A 19,307-nucleotide genomic window follows, 5' to 3' on the forward strand; every position below is an offset into this window, starting at 1 on the left:
CAAAGCATGATTATATCAAACCATTCAAATTCTACTAAGTAGTCAATCTTTGATGAAAGTGTATCTGTACAATGCTGACTGGTAATGGCACTCATTCTTGATTTCACAAAGGGTTTTTTCTCTTAAGTAATTTCATAAAGACTTCTGGAAATAATATAATCAAACCCGCTTTTCATAGCACAGTTAACCTAAAACTTGATTCGTTTCTCAGTTCTTTGTTTTGAGCATCTCCAAGTACAGGTACCTCTTACCCTTCAGTTTAAGAGGTTTGCTTTTTAGGACTGCAAATAAGCTAAAAAATTCATAGTCCACATTTCTTGTCACCAACGTTGAAAACTGTTATATATCTTCTCTGATCACTCAATAAGTAACATGGGAAGGGAAAAGAAACAAGAAATTCAGTTTTATTTACAGATATTTAACCCCGAAGGGCAAGACTAGAGAAACACACTTTCCAAAACTCAGTGCTGCTCATCTCTTAAAAGGCTATTCATTTTACCACAATCTGAAGAGAACTATTTTCAGCAATAAGGTTAAGAAAAAACTTATAATAGGGTTAGTTTTTATTTCAACATTAAGATAAGAATGACAAAACACTGTCACTTGATCTTTCTAGTCTACAGTAATTCCTTTGAATAGCATTAACCAGGTTGGAGAAGAGCTTTGAGATGTTCAAGTCCAACCTATCATCCAGCACTATCTAATCAACTAAACCATGGCACCAAGCACCCCATCCAGTCTCTTCCTAAACACCTCCAGTGATGGTGACTCCACCACCTCCCTGGGCAGCACATTCTAATGGCCAATGACTCTTTCTATGAAGAACTTCTTCCTAACATCCAGCCTAAACCTCCCCTGGTGCAGCACGAAACTGTGTCCTTGTGTTCTGGTGCTGGCCACCCAGGAGAAGACATCAACCCCCACCTGGCTACAACCTCCCTTCAGGTAGTTGTAGACAGCAATAAGGTCACTTCTGAGCCTCTTCTTCTCCAAGCTAAGAAACCCCAGCTCTCTCAGCCCCTCCTCACAGGACTTGTGCTCCAAACCCCTCATCAGCTTTGTTGCCCTTCTCTGGACACGTTCCAGCAAGTCAACATCTTTCCTAAACTGAGGGGCCCAAAACTGGACACAGTTTGATTACAGTTCATCAACCTGTACAAAAAAAAGGTGACAAAAGTAGCTCTATTTCTTTTAACAAAATCACCCAGTACACATATACAGACTTTCATCAGTGTAAAAATTAATCTCAATTTTTTTCCCCACTTGCAGCTGTGCTGCTTATTTGAAAACGCATCCTTGTGGAAACTACCATGTTAACTGGAACGTTAAATTGGAAGATGTCTACAGAACTGCACAAGCACACATACAGGTATGACAATCTATTTTCACAGTATCACAGTATCACTTAGGTTGGAAAGGACCTCGGGGATCATCGAGTCCAACCTATCAACACAGACCCCATGACTAGACCATGGCACCAAGTGCCACGTCCAATCTCCCCTTGAACGCCTCCAGGGTCGATGACTCAACCACCTCCCTGGGCAACCCATTCCAATGCCGAATGACTCGCTCGGTGAAGAACTTCCTCCTCACCTCAAGTCTAAACCTCCCCTGGCGCAGCTTGAGACTGTGTCCCCTCGTTCTGGTGCTGGTTGCCTGGGAGAAGAGGCCAACCCCCTCCTGGCTACAACCACCCTCCAGGTAGTTGTAGAGGGCAATGAGGTCACCCCTGAGCCTCCTCTTCTCCAGGCTAAACAATCCCAGCTCCCTCAGCCTCTCCTCATAGGGCTTGTGTTCAAGGCCTCTCACCAGCCTTGTTGCCCTTCTCTGGACACGCTCAAGTGTTTCGATGTCCTTCTTAAACTGAGGGGCCCAGAACTGGACACAGTACTCAAGGTGCGGCCTAACCAGAGCAGAGTACAGGGGCACTATGACCTCCCTGCTCCTGCTGGCCACACTATTCCTAATGCAGGCCAGGATGCTATTGGCCCTCCTGGCCACCTGGGCACACTGCTGGCTCATATTCAGGTGGCTGTCGATCAGCACACCCAGGTCCCTCTCTGTTTGGGAGCTCTCCAGCCACTCCGACCCCAGCCTGTAGCTCCGCATGGGATTGCCGTACCCAAAGTGCAGCACTCGGCACTTGGACTTGTTGAATGCCATCCCATTGGACTCTGCCCATCTGTCCAGTCAGTCGAGGTCCCTCTGCAGAGCCTTTCTACCCTCTGACTAACATCTGCCCCTAACTTTGTGTCATCTGCAAACTTAGTGATGACTGACTCTACCCCTTCATCCAGATCATCGATGAATATGTTGAAGAGGACAGGGCCCAGCACTGATCCCTGGGGGACACCACTGGTGACTGGCCTCCAGCTGGATGTGGCACCGTTCACTACCACTCTCTGGGCCCGGCCCTCCAGCCAGTTCCTAACCCAGCACAGAGTGTAATGGTCCAATCCACAGGCTGACAGCTTAGTCAGCAGTTTGCTGTGGGGGATGGTGTCAAAGGCCTTGCTGAAGTCTAGGTAGACCACATCCACAGGCCTCCCCACATCCACCAGGCGGGTCACCTGATCATAGAAAGAGATCAGGTTGGAGAGGCAGGATCTGCCCTTCCTGAATCCATGTTGGCTGGACCTGAGCCCTTGGCCATCCTTCAGGTGCGCAGTTATTGCCGCCAGGATAATCTGCTCCATCACTTTCCCTGGCACTGAGGTCAGGCTGACCGGCCTGTAGTTTCCAGTTTTAGGACTCCTAAGTATGAAAATAAAGGATTTGAACAAAAAAAGGAAGATGCTTCTCTCCAGCCTGCCTTTTTCTCGTGTCTCTCTTAAATGAAGACCCTGCAGGTTCTTTGTAAGAGAGATTCTTTCTTCTGGTGAGTGACCCTAATCCAATCTAAATACATGTTCCAAAGCAGTTGTGGAACTAGTTACATTTATCTGCTCTATTTGTTACAAGTAACAACTACACCAGCTATGGTCACAACAGAGCAGTTGTTACTGTAGACACAAGGGTTTCAGACTAGTCAGTTTAGAAGTTTAGACTGCAAACCCCATCTGAAGCACAACTAATGCTCTGGTGGTAAGCCTGTGGCAGGTTCTTAGTGTGGAGGACTAAGCGCACCATCTACATTTGAAATATGACCAACAGAATAGTACACACAATAGTACACACAAAATTCTGCAGTTTGTATATTTCACATGCTGCTGACATTTTTACTTTCTCCAAATGTGGTGGGTTAACACCCATTCTGAAAAAAACCAGGGTGGAGGGCTTGCAGGTGCTTTGCCCTCCCTGCAGGGTGTTTTCCCCAGGGAAACTGAGTCTGTTCCACTCCCCTCCTCCCTGCCCAGCTAGGGTAAAAAACAGGCAGGGTATTGCAGCCATTAGGTCTCCTGGCTCCTGCCTCTCTACTTCCAAGCCAACTCCAAATTGTTGTTTGGTGGATTTGCTCCTTTCCTTCCCTCCCCACCCTCTGTTGGGGGGGAGGAGGGGGGAGCAGGGGAGAGATTCTCAGCCTTTGCCCCATCTGAGCTCTTAACTCTCAGTTAAGGCTTAAACCACCACACCAAAAAAACACTAAATACATCTGGCAAACAAAGAAGTCACACCAGACATCCTAGAAATTCAAAGTCTCAGAATTTTCAAAATTGTCATTACTATTTACAATTGCCTTTTTCATGCAATCATTTTACATATGTAAAAAAACCCTCACAACACTATCTCCCCATGCTTTAGAAAACAAAAGCATTTCAAAGAAACAACCAAAACAGCTTTATTACATCAATGGGGGGGGGGGGGGGGGGAGTAGTAAATAAGTACAGGCACTGTCACATGTATAAAGCCAAAATCCAACACCTTTATATCCTATATCCTGCGAGTGAAAAGTGCTGTATCAAATTAAAAACACAAAAGCACTCAGAAGGATGTTCGGCTAAAAAGGCATCCTGCCATAGCGTCCAACCATATCACGAAGTCATCTTCACATAAAGATGTTTCAACTTCAAATTAATGTTGAACATCTGCAATTTGAAGATCCAAACAATTCTCAGGTTAAAAAAAATAATAAAAAGAAAAAAAAAAAAAAAGTTGAAGCCCTCAGCACTTAAGATGAATCAAGTTGGGAAGAATCATTAATGTATGATTAGAAGTGTCCCTGAAAGCCCCAGACAGAAAATTATTAATCTAAACCAGTGACCCCATGTGAAATAACTGGGGGAGAGGGGGAGGGAATTAATACAAACCCACTAAGGAGCTCTTGAATAAAGAAAACTCAAATCAAGGACACGGACCAAAACACAGCTAGCTTATGTCATATAACGAACAGTAAAATGAAAATGTGGTAATAGTGGTATTAAAAAAATCACAGCACTTTGCCCAAAAAGCTGAACATCCTTTAAAAAAAACCAAAAAACCCACCAACACACACAAAAAACCCCCACAAACACCCCCCCCCCCCAAAAAAAATACCCCTACTAAAAAAAACAAACACCAAAACATGGGCTACTCTACAAGACCCCAGAGATCTTGCTCTAAGAGAGCTTGCTGACTATAGATAGAAGATGCTTATCTTTAAGAGAAAAAAAGAATCCTAGGACAAGAACTGGCAGGGCTGATTGATAGGTCTTTAATTTCAAAGGAGGAAGAGGGGGAAAAACAGGCTCACTGAGGACATTCCTGGAACAATTGTTGAGTCAGGGTACCAGTTCCAATGCTGTCCCAGGGGTTGTAAGGTATGGTGGATTATGTGACACCCATAATAGTAACAGATACTCCCCTACTAAGTCTCTGAAGTGTCTGTACACCAATACAAGAAGCATGGGAAATAAGCAGGATGAACTAGAAATCTGGGTCCAGTTGCAGGGCTATAATCTTGTCACAATTACAGACACATGGTGGAACAGCTGCCATGACTGGAACATGGTTATGAGCAACTGGACTTTTCACAAAAGACAGACTGAGAAGGCAAGGTAGTGGAGCTGCTCTCTATGTGAATGAGCAACTAGGATGTGTTGAGCTTAACCCAGGGGGAGATGGATAAGAGTGAAGGGACATACAAACATGGGTGATACGGTTGAGGGTGCTTACTACAGACAACCAAACCAAGAAGCAGCTACTGATGAGGCCTTTTACAGGCAGCATGAATTAGACTCGGGATCAAGTGCCCTGGTGCTCATGGGCCACTTCAACCACTCTGATATTAGTTGGAAAGATCACACAGCCAAGCACAAACAGTCTGAAAGGTTCCTGCAGTGCACTGATGACAACCTTCTCCTGCAAGTAATCGAGAAGAACTAACAGAGAAGTGCAATGCTGGACCTGATATTAAACAACAACAGACTGGTTGCAGATGTTAAGATTTGGGGTCATCTTGGTTGTAGCTGAGAGAGCTGGCTGATACTGCTGCTCAACCTCCCTGCATTTCTGAAAAGTCATGGAGAACAGGAGAGGTGCCTGACAACTGGAAGAAAGCAAATGTCACTCCAGTCTTAAAAAAAGGCAAGAAGGAGGACCCAGGCAACTACAGACCAGTCAGCCTCACCTCCATCCCTGGAAAGATGATGGAGCAGTTCATCCTGGAGGTCATCTCTAACCACATGGAAGACAAGGTTATCAGGAGTAGCTAACATGGACATACTAAGGGGAGATATTGCCTGACTAATCTCATAGCCTCCTATGAAACCATGACCAAATGGCTAGATGAGGAAAGAGGAGTGGATGTCTCATACCTTGACTTCAGCATGGCTTTTGATACTCTCACCCATAATATCCTCATAGAAAAGCTCAGAAAATGCAGCATAGATGGCTGGTGTGTGAGGTGGATTGAAAACTGGCTTGACAACATAGTTCAGAGGGTTGTCATCAGTGACAGAGAGTCAACTTGGAGGCCTGTGGCATTCCCCAGGGATCAGTATTTGGTCCAGTATTGTTCAATATCTTTATCAATGACCTGGATGAGGGGATTGAGAGTACCCTCAGCAAGTTGGCCGATGATACAAAACTGGGGGGGTTGGCTGACACCCCATGGGGCTGTGCAGCCATCCAATGGCTGGAGAGCCGGGTGCAGGCAAACTTCATGAAGTTTAATAAGGACAAGTGCAGGAGTCCTGCATGTGGGGAGGACAAACAACACACACCAGTACAGGTTAGGGGCTGCCCTGCTGGAAAGCAGCTCCACAGAGAAAGACCTTGGAGTGCAGGTGGACACCAAGTTCTGCATGGAACAACAAAGTGCCCTTGTGGTCAAGAAAGCCAACGGTATCCTGGGATACATCAAAAAGGGTATGTCCAGCAGGTCTAGGGAAGTTCTCCCCCTCTACTCTGCCCTGGTAGGACCACACCTGGAATATTGCGTCCAGTTTTGGGCTCCCCAGTTCAAGAAAGACAGAACTGCTGGAGAGAATCCAATGGGGAGTCACGAGGATGATTAGGGGACTTGAGCATCTCCCCTATGAAAAGAGACTGAGATCCCTGGGGCTGTTTAGTCTTGAGAAGAGATGACTGAGAGGGGATCTCATAAATATGTATAAACATCTGGAGGGGTGGCTATCAAGCAGATGGGGCCAAGCCCTTTTTGGTGGTGTGCAATAAGACAAGGAACAACAGGTTCAAGCTTGAACATAGAAGATTTCACCTCAACACAAGGAGAAACGTCTTTACAGTGAGGGTGATCAAGCACTGGAACAAGCTGCCCAGAGAGGTTGTGGAGTCTCCCTCTATGAAGACTTTCAAAACCCACCTGGATGCATTTCTGTGCAGAATACCCTAAGTGATCCCGCTTTGGCAGAGGGGTTAGACCCAATGATCTCCCTTCTAACCTCTAATGTACTGTGATACTGTAATAAGCCTCTTTCCTCATTAAAAAAAAAAAAACAAACACACCAATGAAGTGGCAGGAACAATACAAAAACAAGAAAGCAAATATTTTAGACAAGGCTGACTAAATATTAACTTTCAACATACCTTAAGCAAGGAAAAAAACAAAACAAAATACAAACACTGAACACAACAACAACAACAATTTTCCACAAGGTACTCAATTTCTTCACATCTCTAAGGATTAGAACATTACATCTTCGACAACTTAATTTAGAGCTCATGAAAGCCATGATCAAATTATGAACACAGAAACCATATAATGTAATCTCAACAGTGGAAGTTTTAAGAGACTAGAGCATGGATGCACTGGATATGGCAGAAAACAATGCATCACTTCCTAAAGAAAGTCAGTTTAACTTGGAATAACACTATTAGAGATCCTTCTCCATGCAGTGTACATGCAAAGTTTCACTTCAGGCTGTAACTTTAAATAGGTGTTTCTCTATACTATCAGGGAAGAACAGCATCCTGCAGGTTTTGGCAAAGAAAGACTATAAATCTTAACTTGAAGTCTGATTTGTGACATTCCTGTTAAAAGTAAACCTGATGAACAAGAAACTCTCAGAGAAGAGGTTTTGTGTGAATAGTGTCTTTAAAGGAAAATACTGTCTTGAGTAACATTCAGCTTTAGCTTTTGGAGAAGTTCATCCTTCCTACGCCTGTTTACTCTAAAGTTTTCTAATAAAAATCAATGTAGAGGCTGGTAGCAGCTTTATGTATTAGAACAAAACCATAAGCATGTATACATGAAGTAAAGGAGAAGGCTTTCTTTTACAATAAAGATTCTGCAGGACATACAAGCACTCCTTTGAATGATTTAATAAAGCATTCTTTGTAATAATTTAGCATTTATTAAAATAAAATTCATAAACTTGAAATATGTGCATATATCATGTGAAGTAGCAGACCTTTCCATATTACCTCTCCTGATTTATAAAGTTAGATTTAATAGGACAGAGGCAGCCTAGATACCCTACTGGTATCTGGACTGTTGATTATATCATATTCTAAGCCACCTTAGATGCAGTGGCACTGATTTAGCTAACTGGTTTCACTAGGCATGTGCACAATTTCTCTCTGCAAACTATCAATCAACTGCTGAAGACTCAAAACTGGAAAGTACGAGTTCTTTCCTAATCAACCTGCCAGAGACTTAGCTACTCAGCTGACAAGCAATGATTACATTGCATTTTTTTCTTAAAATACAACCTCCCATTGGCTATTATTTAGCCACAAGTCTCAAGAACATTTAATTCTCATTTTAATGGCTTTATTAACTATGATCATTCAGATGGATTGCAAATGCAAAATACATTAGGCTGCATGATTTTTATTTATACCCAAAGACTGACAACTGGGACAACCACAGGTGTGTATATCTGCATGGTCAGAGGAGACAGTGCCTACTCTCAGACTTCATTTTAACCCAACAGTAGTAGCTAACGTTATAGGCACATTGTGCAACCAGTTTCACCTTAAACTATTTTAAATAAAGGTACCACACCATGCTTTCTCTCTTATGAGCAAATCAACATCTAATTTGATTCTCTAAAAGAATCATTTTGAGGTTCTTTGACAATCCAGGAAGCACTATAACATATGACCTGTGTGCATGGGTTCTTAAGCAAAACAAGTACATGGCTGAATTGTTTCATCTGTTGACCCTAGAACTTTTGGATGCTCAAGTCCTCCTTACCATACTACTATTTCACTTCAACTGCCACATGAACTGGAAAGGAAAGCACCTAACTGTGCCCAGTTCTGGTCCCATCAATTTTACGACATTGAGATGCTTGAACGTGTCCAGAGAAGGGCAACAAGGATGGTGAGAGGTCTTGAGCACAAGCCCTACCAGGAGAAGCAAAGTGAGCGGGGGTTGTTTAGCCTGGAGCAGAGGAGGCTCAGAGGAGACCTTACTGCTCTCTACAACTACCGGATGGGAGGTTGTAGACAGGTGGGGGTTATTTCTTCTCTGAGGCAACCAGAACAAGAGGACAGTCTCAAGCGGCACCAAGGGAAGTTTAGGCTTGAGGTGAGGAGAATGTTCTTCACAGAAAGAGTGACTGGCCATTGGAATGTGCTGCCCAAAGAGGTGGTGGAGTCACCATCCTTGGAGGTGTTCAAGAGGGGACTGGACACGGCACTTGAAGCCATGGCTTAGTCATGAGGTCTTGGGTGACAGGTTGGACTTGATATCTGAGGTCTTTTCCAACCTTATTGATTCTATGATAAGAAACCACTACTACAGCATTCCATTAAGTGAAAATACCAAGAAAAGCACTGTAAAATTCAGGTGGGAAAACCACAAAGTTACTTTGAACACCAAATGCAAGCTATGTAAAAATTCAATTTATCAGTGGGAGGATCTATTTCTGAATAGAGAAATCTCCAAAATTTTGAGAATGAGAACTTCAGCCATCTCTCCAAACAACATAAAAAATTCATCTAAACAGTACAAATTTCTCTTATGGATAAGATTTTTATTTAACTGAATTCCAGTTACTAAAGCTATCATCTTTGAATCTTGCAAATGGGTATTTTCAAGTAAGTATTTTATGTCACCAGTGCAAGGATAATGTCCTAGAATCTTTATATGATACTAGTTTATAATCTAGTCCAGGTCTTCAAATTACTAAACTGTCAGTATGTCCCTTGTTAAATTTTTCAAAAGTAATTGCATGTGACTATTTTACAGTAAGGGAATAAAAATTTACCTGGTTGAGCATTACTGGCTCTGTTGCTACAGTGCTGGATACAGGCTGAGCCACCATAGGAACCGTGATATTTCTTGATACTGGCTGTGCTGTCACTGCAATGGTTGCAGGTCTGCTAGCAGGCTGTGATACTCCAGAGCTTGACCCAGGCATCTGCTCTGTTGATAAACATCCAGCAACTGGTATCTGCAGTGTTTGTGTAGTTCCTGAAATATTCACTGGTATTGACAATGGCTGAAGTGCTACAGAGATAGTTGTAGTTCTGGATATGGTCTGAAAGACTGACGGAAGAGGCATGGCACCAGGGCTGGAGGCAGGTGTCGCATAATGGTGACTGTCAGGCTTGAATGCAGTAACTGTACCTGTTGCAAAGGATTCCAAAGTTATCTTCATATAATTTTGCAGTCAGATGTTTCGTAAGTGTTGTGGATTATTTTATATTTAATTACCATATTAGGACAATAAAGTACCTCTACTGGGTGCACCATTCTGTATCCCCCTTCGTGATGAGCTGAGGTTGACTCTGTTCAATATATCTGTCAAAAGTTATATTTATCTTAATTACAGTTACATTAATAGCTTATTTGCTTTTCAAATTCAAAGTAGCATTCATATCCACTAATTAAGTCAATGAGGATTTGACTTATAAATTAGAATACTGTTTCTAAAATAAATACCTGGCAAAGCAAAGTGTCATCTGTACAAGTTAAGATATGTTCTTCTATTCCCCTTAGGCTAGTTCACCTGGGAATCTGTTTTTATTTTGTGGAGATAGATTAACACACAAGTAAGTGTGCAAACAAAAAAATAAAATAAACATTTAGTAAATATTTATCTTTGCTGATTAAAATGCATTTATATTCACTTCTGTTTCGCATATATGTAAGTTCCCCAAATATGAGAACTGCTCTATACTAAAGGAAGCATTCTAATGCAGAAACTACAGTTCTAGTTCATCAGAAACAATTTCTTAGATTTTATGTTAATCACTAAGTAATGCCACCAATGTTCCCAGACCTTTTATATGTCTTAGTCTTGAGGTTTCTGATCATTCCACAATGTTACAAAAATATTCCTCAAATCAAAATGTTTTTCTACAACCCGATTCTCAATTCTGTTAGTGTTGCTGTCAGGTTTCTTGCTCTGACATGTCAAAATATGCATGCGAAATTAGATTGATCCTCCAATATCTAATCAACAAGGTTTAAAACACCTTCTCAAACCAGGGTCAAATTACCTCAGGATCTCACACAACAGACTTTAGAGGATCTACATATGGTTTAACAATTTTAAGGATGATTCCACTGGCAATTGCTCATTAGTATATACTACTCAGGTTGATAAATCTAATAGCACCAGAGCTCTGAAGATCACAGCATTCAACCTCTCACCTGCAATTAGATCATAGTAATAAAACAGCAGCTGCAACTAACAGATCCAAACAAGTTTGCATTTTTTTAAGGTATGACAAAATTTCATCTTTTACTTCAACAATACTAACAATAAGCAAAGAATAACTTAATTCCGGATTTACCTGAACACATACTTTGTGTTAATAAATCTGCATCTCATTTCAATTCTACAGTGAAAAAATAAACTAAAGCTTTCATCTGCCTACAAAAACCCAAGGATACCTTAAAAGTTACATCCCATAAAGCGTATTCACATCCTAAAATGCAAAGGTAAACTACAGTGTTTTTAAAAAGGTTTAAAAAAGTCAATGACTTCAAATGATCAACTCAATATACACAACTCAACTGATTCATCACAGACATGATGTGCACCTTCTCCTCCCTCACAGAAGTGTTATTCCTCCTGTTAAGTAAAACAGCACTTAAGTATTAGAAAGCTAACATGCAGAAGAGCATTAAGTAGGCACAGATTACGTTTGTATCATTATGAAAAAGGAAGCAAGGAAAATGACCAGTTGCAGGAAAGGGTAGAGGGAGCAAAATGTGAATTATTAAAGTGCATCACAAGAAGCACTTTACTGCGCATGACAGTGCCAGCAGGTCAAAGTTGGAGTTTTTACCATGTCCTTCAAGTTTCCCACACCAGTCTGTATAAAAACTGTTAATTGCATTGTCAGGAAAATGGTACCAAAATTGCTATGTACTGGAGAAAATGTACCTTTCAGAAAAATTCAAGAACTACATAAGGGTCTTCATTTGTCATGTAAATCTTCATCTGATCCGACAGGAATTTTCTCAGGTGAAAATTAAACAACAGCCATGAACAAAGTTGAGTTCACTGTGCCTTACCTATCACCAATAAACTGAAGCCTGACTACTGCCAGGTAGTACTACTTACAAACCAGAGAAGAACTGATGTCATTCTTCCATAGCTGTTTTTGATAATGAAGTAGAAGATTACAAAGAGAAAAGTTGAGCAAAGGGAAGGAAAAGAAATACAGTAAAAAGTTACACCATAAGTTATTTTACTTGTGTCAGGACTGAGTATGGACAGCACTAGAACATGATGCATATATTTTAAGTCTCTTTCACTTAAGTTCTTGAAATTGAAACTGCCATTTTCCCCTGAACTGTTTCAATTCTTCATGACTACGAAAACACCTTAAGGTTATAATGACTGCAATGAAACTTGACTATTTGTTGTTTCAGTATATGCCTAGTGCCTTAACAGTTGCTCCATGCCATGACCTACTTGCCAATGAGTAACAGCAGAGAACCTATCAGAAAATGGTAAGGGTGTTTTTCAGTACTGCTAGAAATGTTAACAGCAGAAAACTCCTTAGATTTAAAATAGTCAAATTTCAAAAGCATCTAGAACATTCTTAAAATATTAGAGTATATTAAAAACTCTTAAGAACTATTTTCAGGTTACAGAACTTTTAACATCACTTTCAGCATCTCTTTAATATTTGAAACTTAATTTTCCACTTTTTGAAGACTTACTATCCCAGTGAGTAACAAAATAGCAAGATGAAAGTATTGTGAACTAAAATGACTGAACAGCTAGTAATAGCTCAAAAGACCACATAGCAGTGTGACAGAGCTTAGTCTAACACTTTGTCTTGAGATTCTTCACTGCAAACTATACACCTTCAGAAAATTACTATGGAAATCTTGGATACAAGCATAGCTGAGATGAGGCTCAAAACTGAAAGCAGTAAACCTCACCAGACAAAATCTTGTGTATTTGATAGCTGGAGAAACCTCAAGCCCAACCTCTTAATGATGGACAGCCATAAAGATAAATAAAAAAATTTCATTAGTAACATTACTTAAGCGACAAAAATAATGTTCTCCTTTACTTACCTATCAAAGCCCAAGCACAGGACAAACATGGAATCCTGACACATCTGCTGTTGGCACAATCACCTAACCTCACTCCCTGCACTGCCTGCATTAGGAAAAAACTACAGAACTTGATGAAAAAAAACTTACTTTACAAAGGATGAATGAGCAGTAAAAATCTTACTCAGAGATGCTTATATATTTTTCTTCACATAAACCACGTCCCGACTGTGCTTTTATTAGACACTTAAGGCAGTTAACTTGGTTTTGCCAGTATAATGTCTACCTGTTCAGACCGTCCACCAACACAAGAAATGTGGGATGGAGAAAGAGGGACTGTAACCTGAATTCTTAATATTCATGCACACTCATTTTGTAGGGAAACATGTCCAAGTGTGTAATGAAATACCAACTATATTGAGACCAACTGCATGCATGGTTTCTGCATTGTGTAGCGTGGACTTTTAACCATATTGTTAACACTAAAACGTTTAAACATCTTTGTTTTAACTTCAGAGGCTTAAGGTTAGAGGCAGAGAACTGTGTAAAACCTGAGTTTTAGGAGAAATATTTCTTAATGACACCAACATGCAGAAAGGCTTTAAGATGCAGAATTTCTGGAGACTTACTGTTAAAAATTCTGTTTTCAAAGGAAGTTTAAAGTTTGACATCTTGAAACATTTTTCTTTTGAATTATGGAAAATGTTATCTTACATGTACTAGTTGGCTTTGAGCTTGAGATTTCCCCAACAAAGATTGGCTCATCATCATCATCATCCTCCTCCACCTCTTTCACTCTCTTTTGCCATGGTTCTAGCTCCTCTTCTTCACATTCCATAAATAGTTCAGCCATCTTGACACTAAAAAACAAAACACATACTGAAACATTCAGTACACTGAAACATTTCTTTCATGAAAGATTACTGTACTTGACATTAATTAACATTAAATGGTCTACCACTCCCTTCCACACAGGTTGAGCTAAACTAGACCCCATATAGAAAGCCTTCAAAGATCAATATTCTGGTAATTAATAATAAAGATGAGAATTTGGGTAAAGATGAAAAGAGATGAAAGATATCCTCCACATAAACTCTTCTTGTACAATCCACCAGTAACTACAAGAGGAAGCCTCTGACAGTATAGTAAAAGGTACCTTTAAAGAAATACTCCTGCTTAAGTGATTCACAAAATGTGAACATCCTACTGTGAAGCATGTAATATACCTGGCACAACCGAGTTACTGAAACACTAGTTACAGCTTTATTCTCTTTGTATATTTATTAAAATAAAACACACCACCACCAAAATACCCATATGCATGAAACCAAATGTCACTCAAACCCACAACCTACTAGAGCCGCACAAGTTTTGTAAGATTTCACCAGGGCTTCCCAGTAAGTCACATTTTCTTTAAAACTCAACAAAAAGAAAATAAGATTCCTCAAAACCCACACCACCCACAAAAAAAATGAAGTCACACAAGACCCTCCAAAGCCATACCCAAAACACATGGCACAGTGTTTTAATTATCAGTTAGGACTTGATAAAAATTTGGCTTCCGTCACATTGCTTTGGGTCCCTCATCCTAGAAGGCTTGCTCTTGCAGGAAGGAAAAAAAAAAAAGTAACATATGAAAATATGTAGCTTTTGGAATTTACCAAATAAACATCAGAATCTCTAACCACTAATGGTTTTATTTGTTCTTTAAATAAATTGTTGTAATCAATGATTTTTTTTTCCACGTTCCCTAACATCATCTTAAAAGTATTTAACAATACAGGAAATAAGAAACATGTATTTGTTTACATACATTACCAATAACCTAACCCATAGTAACATCAGTAATTTCACAAAACGATAGGGCTGTTTCAACAATAATGCTTTGCCAAAGACATGGACCTTAACAAAATCCAATGTCTTCATTTTTTGGTGAAGTGGAGAAGAAAAAGTACTGTTTAGAATGCAGAACCCAACAGTAACTTCAGTCAACATAGGAATTCCTTGAAATAAATGAGTACATGAAGTTTAATTCATCATTGGACTGCTTTCAGAAAAAGTGAAGAATAGCCAAGCAACAGTTCCCTTGATGAAGGCCACAACCATTATAAGAATATTTCTAGTCTAATTACCATACTACTGCCAACAAAAAATATTATCTATACTTCTCTCATTCTTGTGCTGATGCAAACTACTTAAAGAAGCCTGACTTTTCAGTGAGAGTTGTCTGACAGTAACTCCTTAAATAGCCTGGCTATGAGACCAGCACTAGTATATAAAATTATGTCATTAAAAAAACTACCAAATCTTATACACAAGGTGACGAAAAAATAAATTTCTTAACTAACTTGTAACTGGAAGTGTTTATTGAAAACTTTTCTGTACAATTTCCCATGATTTTCTCCCTTCCAAAAATATTTCAAAAGGTATTAAGCACTGGACGTGTTTGTTTTTTGAAAGTTTAATTAAGCAAAGTTATGAATATTCCTGACTATTTATCAACAAGCACAGAGACAGTGAGAAACTGTCTAATATCCAATAAGAGAAGATTATTTCAGGATAGGAGTGTAATGAGCTGCTAGACGTGGTGATGTGCTGTAGAAATAATTAACCTGTAATTGCTTATCATAGGGCAGCAGACAGAACCATGCCCCCACTTGCACTGAAGTGCATGAGAATATGATGGCTGGTGTTACATGCTGTCTTCAAGGATAATATGAAGTAGCAAAGCCATACTTCTTTCACTGACATTATCCACAGAAACAAATCCAACCTGATGTGTTCTCACTCTGCTCCTGTGCTGCTCCGTCACTCCTGGTAGCATAACTCTTCACAGCACCATGATTAAGAATAATCCATCACACTAACAGCTTTATTGGCATGACTGATAGGTAAAGATAAATAAATAAATAAAATCTGCGGCCAGAGAAACCAAAGTACCAATACAGGGGATGTGACTACAAGAGGCGTACAGGAATGGCTTAAATGGTCTCCATTGCCAAAGGAAGCATCTATATCAATTTTTAGAGTAGAACTAGCTTCCAAGTTATCAGCATCTTTAGCTACATATGTTAGTGTCAAAATTATGAACAAGTTCTTAAAACATTTTAAAAATAACATTAGACTACAACAAGGTATCACTTTAAAAGGCAACTACCTAGGAAAACCTAATGCCAGTCCTGAAAGTTTATTAGGCAGACACAGATAATCAACAACCTGCAAAAACAAAACTATGACACAATTCTATAGTTACTATATAATCAATGAACTAAAAATCTGAAACAAGACAAAACAAAAATTGTAGTTACCTCACAAGAGAGCAATACATTTCTGATTAAAGAAGTGTTTCTAAAGCACTAGTTTGGACGTTTTTATTTATCACAGCAGTTATGTTTAAAGATATCTAACTTCATTAGAAGCCAGTTGTACTGATAACCCAATTTTTTTACTATTAGGATTTTAAAGCATTCACATAAAACAACAAAAGTGATATAAGCACTAGTAAATGTAACAACAGCATAAACCCTGTCGTGAAAACAGTAGAAAGTGGTTTGTAGAAGTACACCTTAAAGATGCCAGCCATTATTATTATAGAAAACCCTGTCAGAAGTAGCTATAATAAGATTTAGTTACTGAAAACTCAGTTATTACTTTAGAAGTAATTTACCTGTCGCACTCTAAGGTCGAGTGAGCTTTCCAATACTCAGTATCTTCGGATTAAAACAACCGAAACCAAATTACTAGTATGAAATTGACAGTGAGCTTAAAGAGTGAGGACAACTACATTAGCAAAAAAGTTCTGACTAGACATGTCATCTTTCCCTAATAGTACTGTCAGTAACTATTCAGACATTCTTGTCCTCCAGCTTAACAGCTGCACTTCAAAAGAAGAGGGAAATCTTTTTTACAGTACAGATCAGATGGTGAGCACCCGGGTTGCATTTTTGCAAGTCTTCTGACTTCTCATACAGGCACATAACTTAGCATCACATAAGTTGTGGAAGAGTATACTATCCACAGCTTCATCAGGACGGTGAGCAATCGTATTTTGAGTACTGCGTTTGTTTCAGAAGCGAAGAAATGATGACCAGGCTGAAACTGAAAGTTTTGAAAAGCCAAAATATAAACCAATTTTCCTCAAAACCAAACCTAATCAGCCAACACTACCCTCTCTGCAAGGAGACAGTATAAGCTCCGCCTAGGGAAGGGCAATACTGCCTTCGCAAACGAGTCAGAAGTTCACACCCCCGAGCCGTGATGGGTGCGAGGCCGCGGGAGGAAGCCAAGTCCCCGAGGGCAGCCGAGCAGTTGCCGCTCCGACCACAGCGCCCCTGGCGCCGCCGTCTCTGGCGCCGCCTGATCGCCCTGCGTTCCGCCTCCCCAGTGCCGGGTGACCGCAAGGACTCGACTCAGGCTGCAGGTTCGGGTTTGGATGAGGCCCGTATACCATAGCCACGGCGGGAGGGAAGAGGCCTTTCGGCAAGCCCGGCTTTCCCTGCCAACAGCCAGAGGCCCCAGCCGTAGCCTGCCCCAGGACGGTAGAGGCAGGACGAAGCGAGCCCGGCCCAGTACTCCCCTCTTGGGAGACACTCCTGGCTCCAAAGCGGGGCCTAACGGGCAGCTCCAGAAAATCCTCACAGCCCAGGGTCCATGCTCCACAGAGGCAAAAGGGGTGGCAAGGCCGCGTTCCGACCTAAGATGGCGTCGGTCTCGCAGGCGACAATCCCCCCGCGGCCTGCCCATCGCCGAGCTGTAGCTCCCTCTGCCCAGGCAGGCCGCCCGGCAAGGAGGACTGAGGGGAAGAAGCGGGCTGACTTACCGTATTGCGCGTCCGGAGAGACCGCGACCGACCGGCCGCCCCGCTCCCTTCCTTCGGGACTGGCGGGGGGATGGGAAACAGGCGCGCCGGCGGAGGCGCCTCACATCGCCGAACCGCGGCGCCCCACCTCAGTCGCCGCCGGGGTTGGGAGGGAGGCGGGGGTGGCCGCCCGGCGCGCTGCCTGACGGGTAGAGTGCGGGTCAGCCCCACAGCGGCGCCCGCTTTCCGGCAGCTGAGGGGCGGGGCCGCGCGGGGGCGGGGCGTTCGCCATGTGCCGGGCCTCACACCCCAGGCCCGACCGCCTTGCCGCCCGTTCTAGATAGCCCGCCGCCCTGGCCCTGCCTGCCTTCCGCCGCTTTGGTAACGGCCGGCAGGTCAGTCGCGATACGGCCAGATCCACAGTGGGCCCTACGGGCGGGGAGAGGAAGCGCGAGTAACATTCACCTCAGCAATGCCCCGTAAGTAGGCTTCGCTTGCCGAGCTTGACAGCTCTGCGTGCAGGGACTGCGGATGCGGCCTCAGTAGGCCGCGGAAAGGCTGTCAAGCCTTTGTAGTACACAAGGGAAGCACACAGTCTCACAGCCAAAAAAAGCTAGGGAAAGCTATACCCAGAGATCACATTAAATGCAAATAAGTGAGAATAAAACGTTGCTGGAGTGACTGGAGCAGAGAATACTAAATGCTGTTCAGACTGGAGATTCATTGCGCACCTATGTCTTCCTTGTGTTTTTTCACAGCTGTTTATGCATTAGGTTAAATAACATAATCCAATACAAAATAAATTCTTCAAAATATTTACTGAATTAAACATGCGCATTACTTCCAGTAGGACATAGCAAAACTGATAGGGCCTTAACCGGACACTGATGCCACAGTCTCTAGAAAACGCAGTCCCAGAGCACAGTACTGCAAAAACCTTCATTTTCATTCCCCGTTTGCATATGATAATCGTTGTTTGAATCAAAAGGTGACTAAGAAATTCAGGTTTTCTCATGCTTTTTTGTCTAAACCACTCTCATACTGGCCAACGTCTGCCTTAAGAATGCTCTCAGGTTTAGATTTTTTTCCCCCTGTTTTGCTGTTCATTCTACCTTAACCAACCAAACAAAAAGCACCAAAAATATTTGTGGTGAATTTTGAAGATAAAAAAAGGGAAAGTACTTCTATCAAATCCCTGAACTTTTTCAGCCACTACATCTCAAAATTTACTGTTGGCGGCATCTGCCGTAGCTGCCTTCAGACAGCCTTGATTTATCTAGTATAAATTGTCTCTCAAGTATAGGTATTTTTCAGAACAATAAAGTGAAATGTTCTCCTTCTGAACTTAAGCTCTAAAGATTTGACTATGATGCTTAGCCTGCAAAATAATTAATTTTCGCTATTAGCCTTGAGATTCTTACATAGCACTTTTGAACCTCAGAGAATAAAAAAGTTAATGTTAGTAATTAAATAATTGCTGGTTAGTGATTATGCCATTAAATGGTTTGGTTATTAAAGTTTAATAATTAAACGATTATTAAACTACACCATTCTGCCAGAGCAGGAGACAAAAGAAAGAACTGGAGAGGGGAACTTATTTTAGACAGTGGTAACTGAAGAGAAATAGTTTGTTTGAAACACGTACTTTCAACTACT

The 19,307-nt window shown here is 41.4% G+C and overlaps 1 protein-coding gene across 5 annotated transcripts in view; it reads right to left on the bottom strand.

Moving 5' to 3' along the window:
* The window catches only part of ZNF280D (zinc finger protein 280D), a 48,494-nt gene extending 30,625 nt beyond the window's left edge, over positions 1-17,869 (bottom strand). The window contains exons 1-4 of one of the 5 annotated variants that reach the window (XR_010987989.1): positions 17,673-17,869; positions 13,568-13,713; positions 10,067-10,132; positions 9,597-9,958 (exon numbers count right to left, since the gene is read on the bottom strand). Coding sequence is in view for 4 of the 5 variants with exons in the window: in XM_068143897.1 (XP_067999998.1) it covers positions 9,597-9,958; positions 10,067-10,132; positions 13,568-13,706 (567 nt within the window). In the remaining variant the exon portion in view is untranslated. The other 4 variants (XM_068143897.1, XM_068143899.1, XM_068143900.1 and 1 more) reach the window with 4 other exon arrangements.
* Between the last annotated feature and the right edge of the window lie 1,438 nt (positions 17,870-19,307).

The sequence above is a fragment of the Melanerpes formicivorus genome, unplaced genomic scaffold, assembly GCF_026170545.1.
Source record: "Melanerpes formicivorus ecotype bairdi unplaced genomic scaffold, bMelFor1.0.p_v2 SCAF_10, whole genome shotgun sequence".
In the NCBI taxonomy this organism is placed as follows: domain Eukaryota; kingdom Metazoa; phylum Chordata; class Aves; order Piciformes; family Picidae; genus Melanerpes; species Melanerpes formicivorus.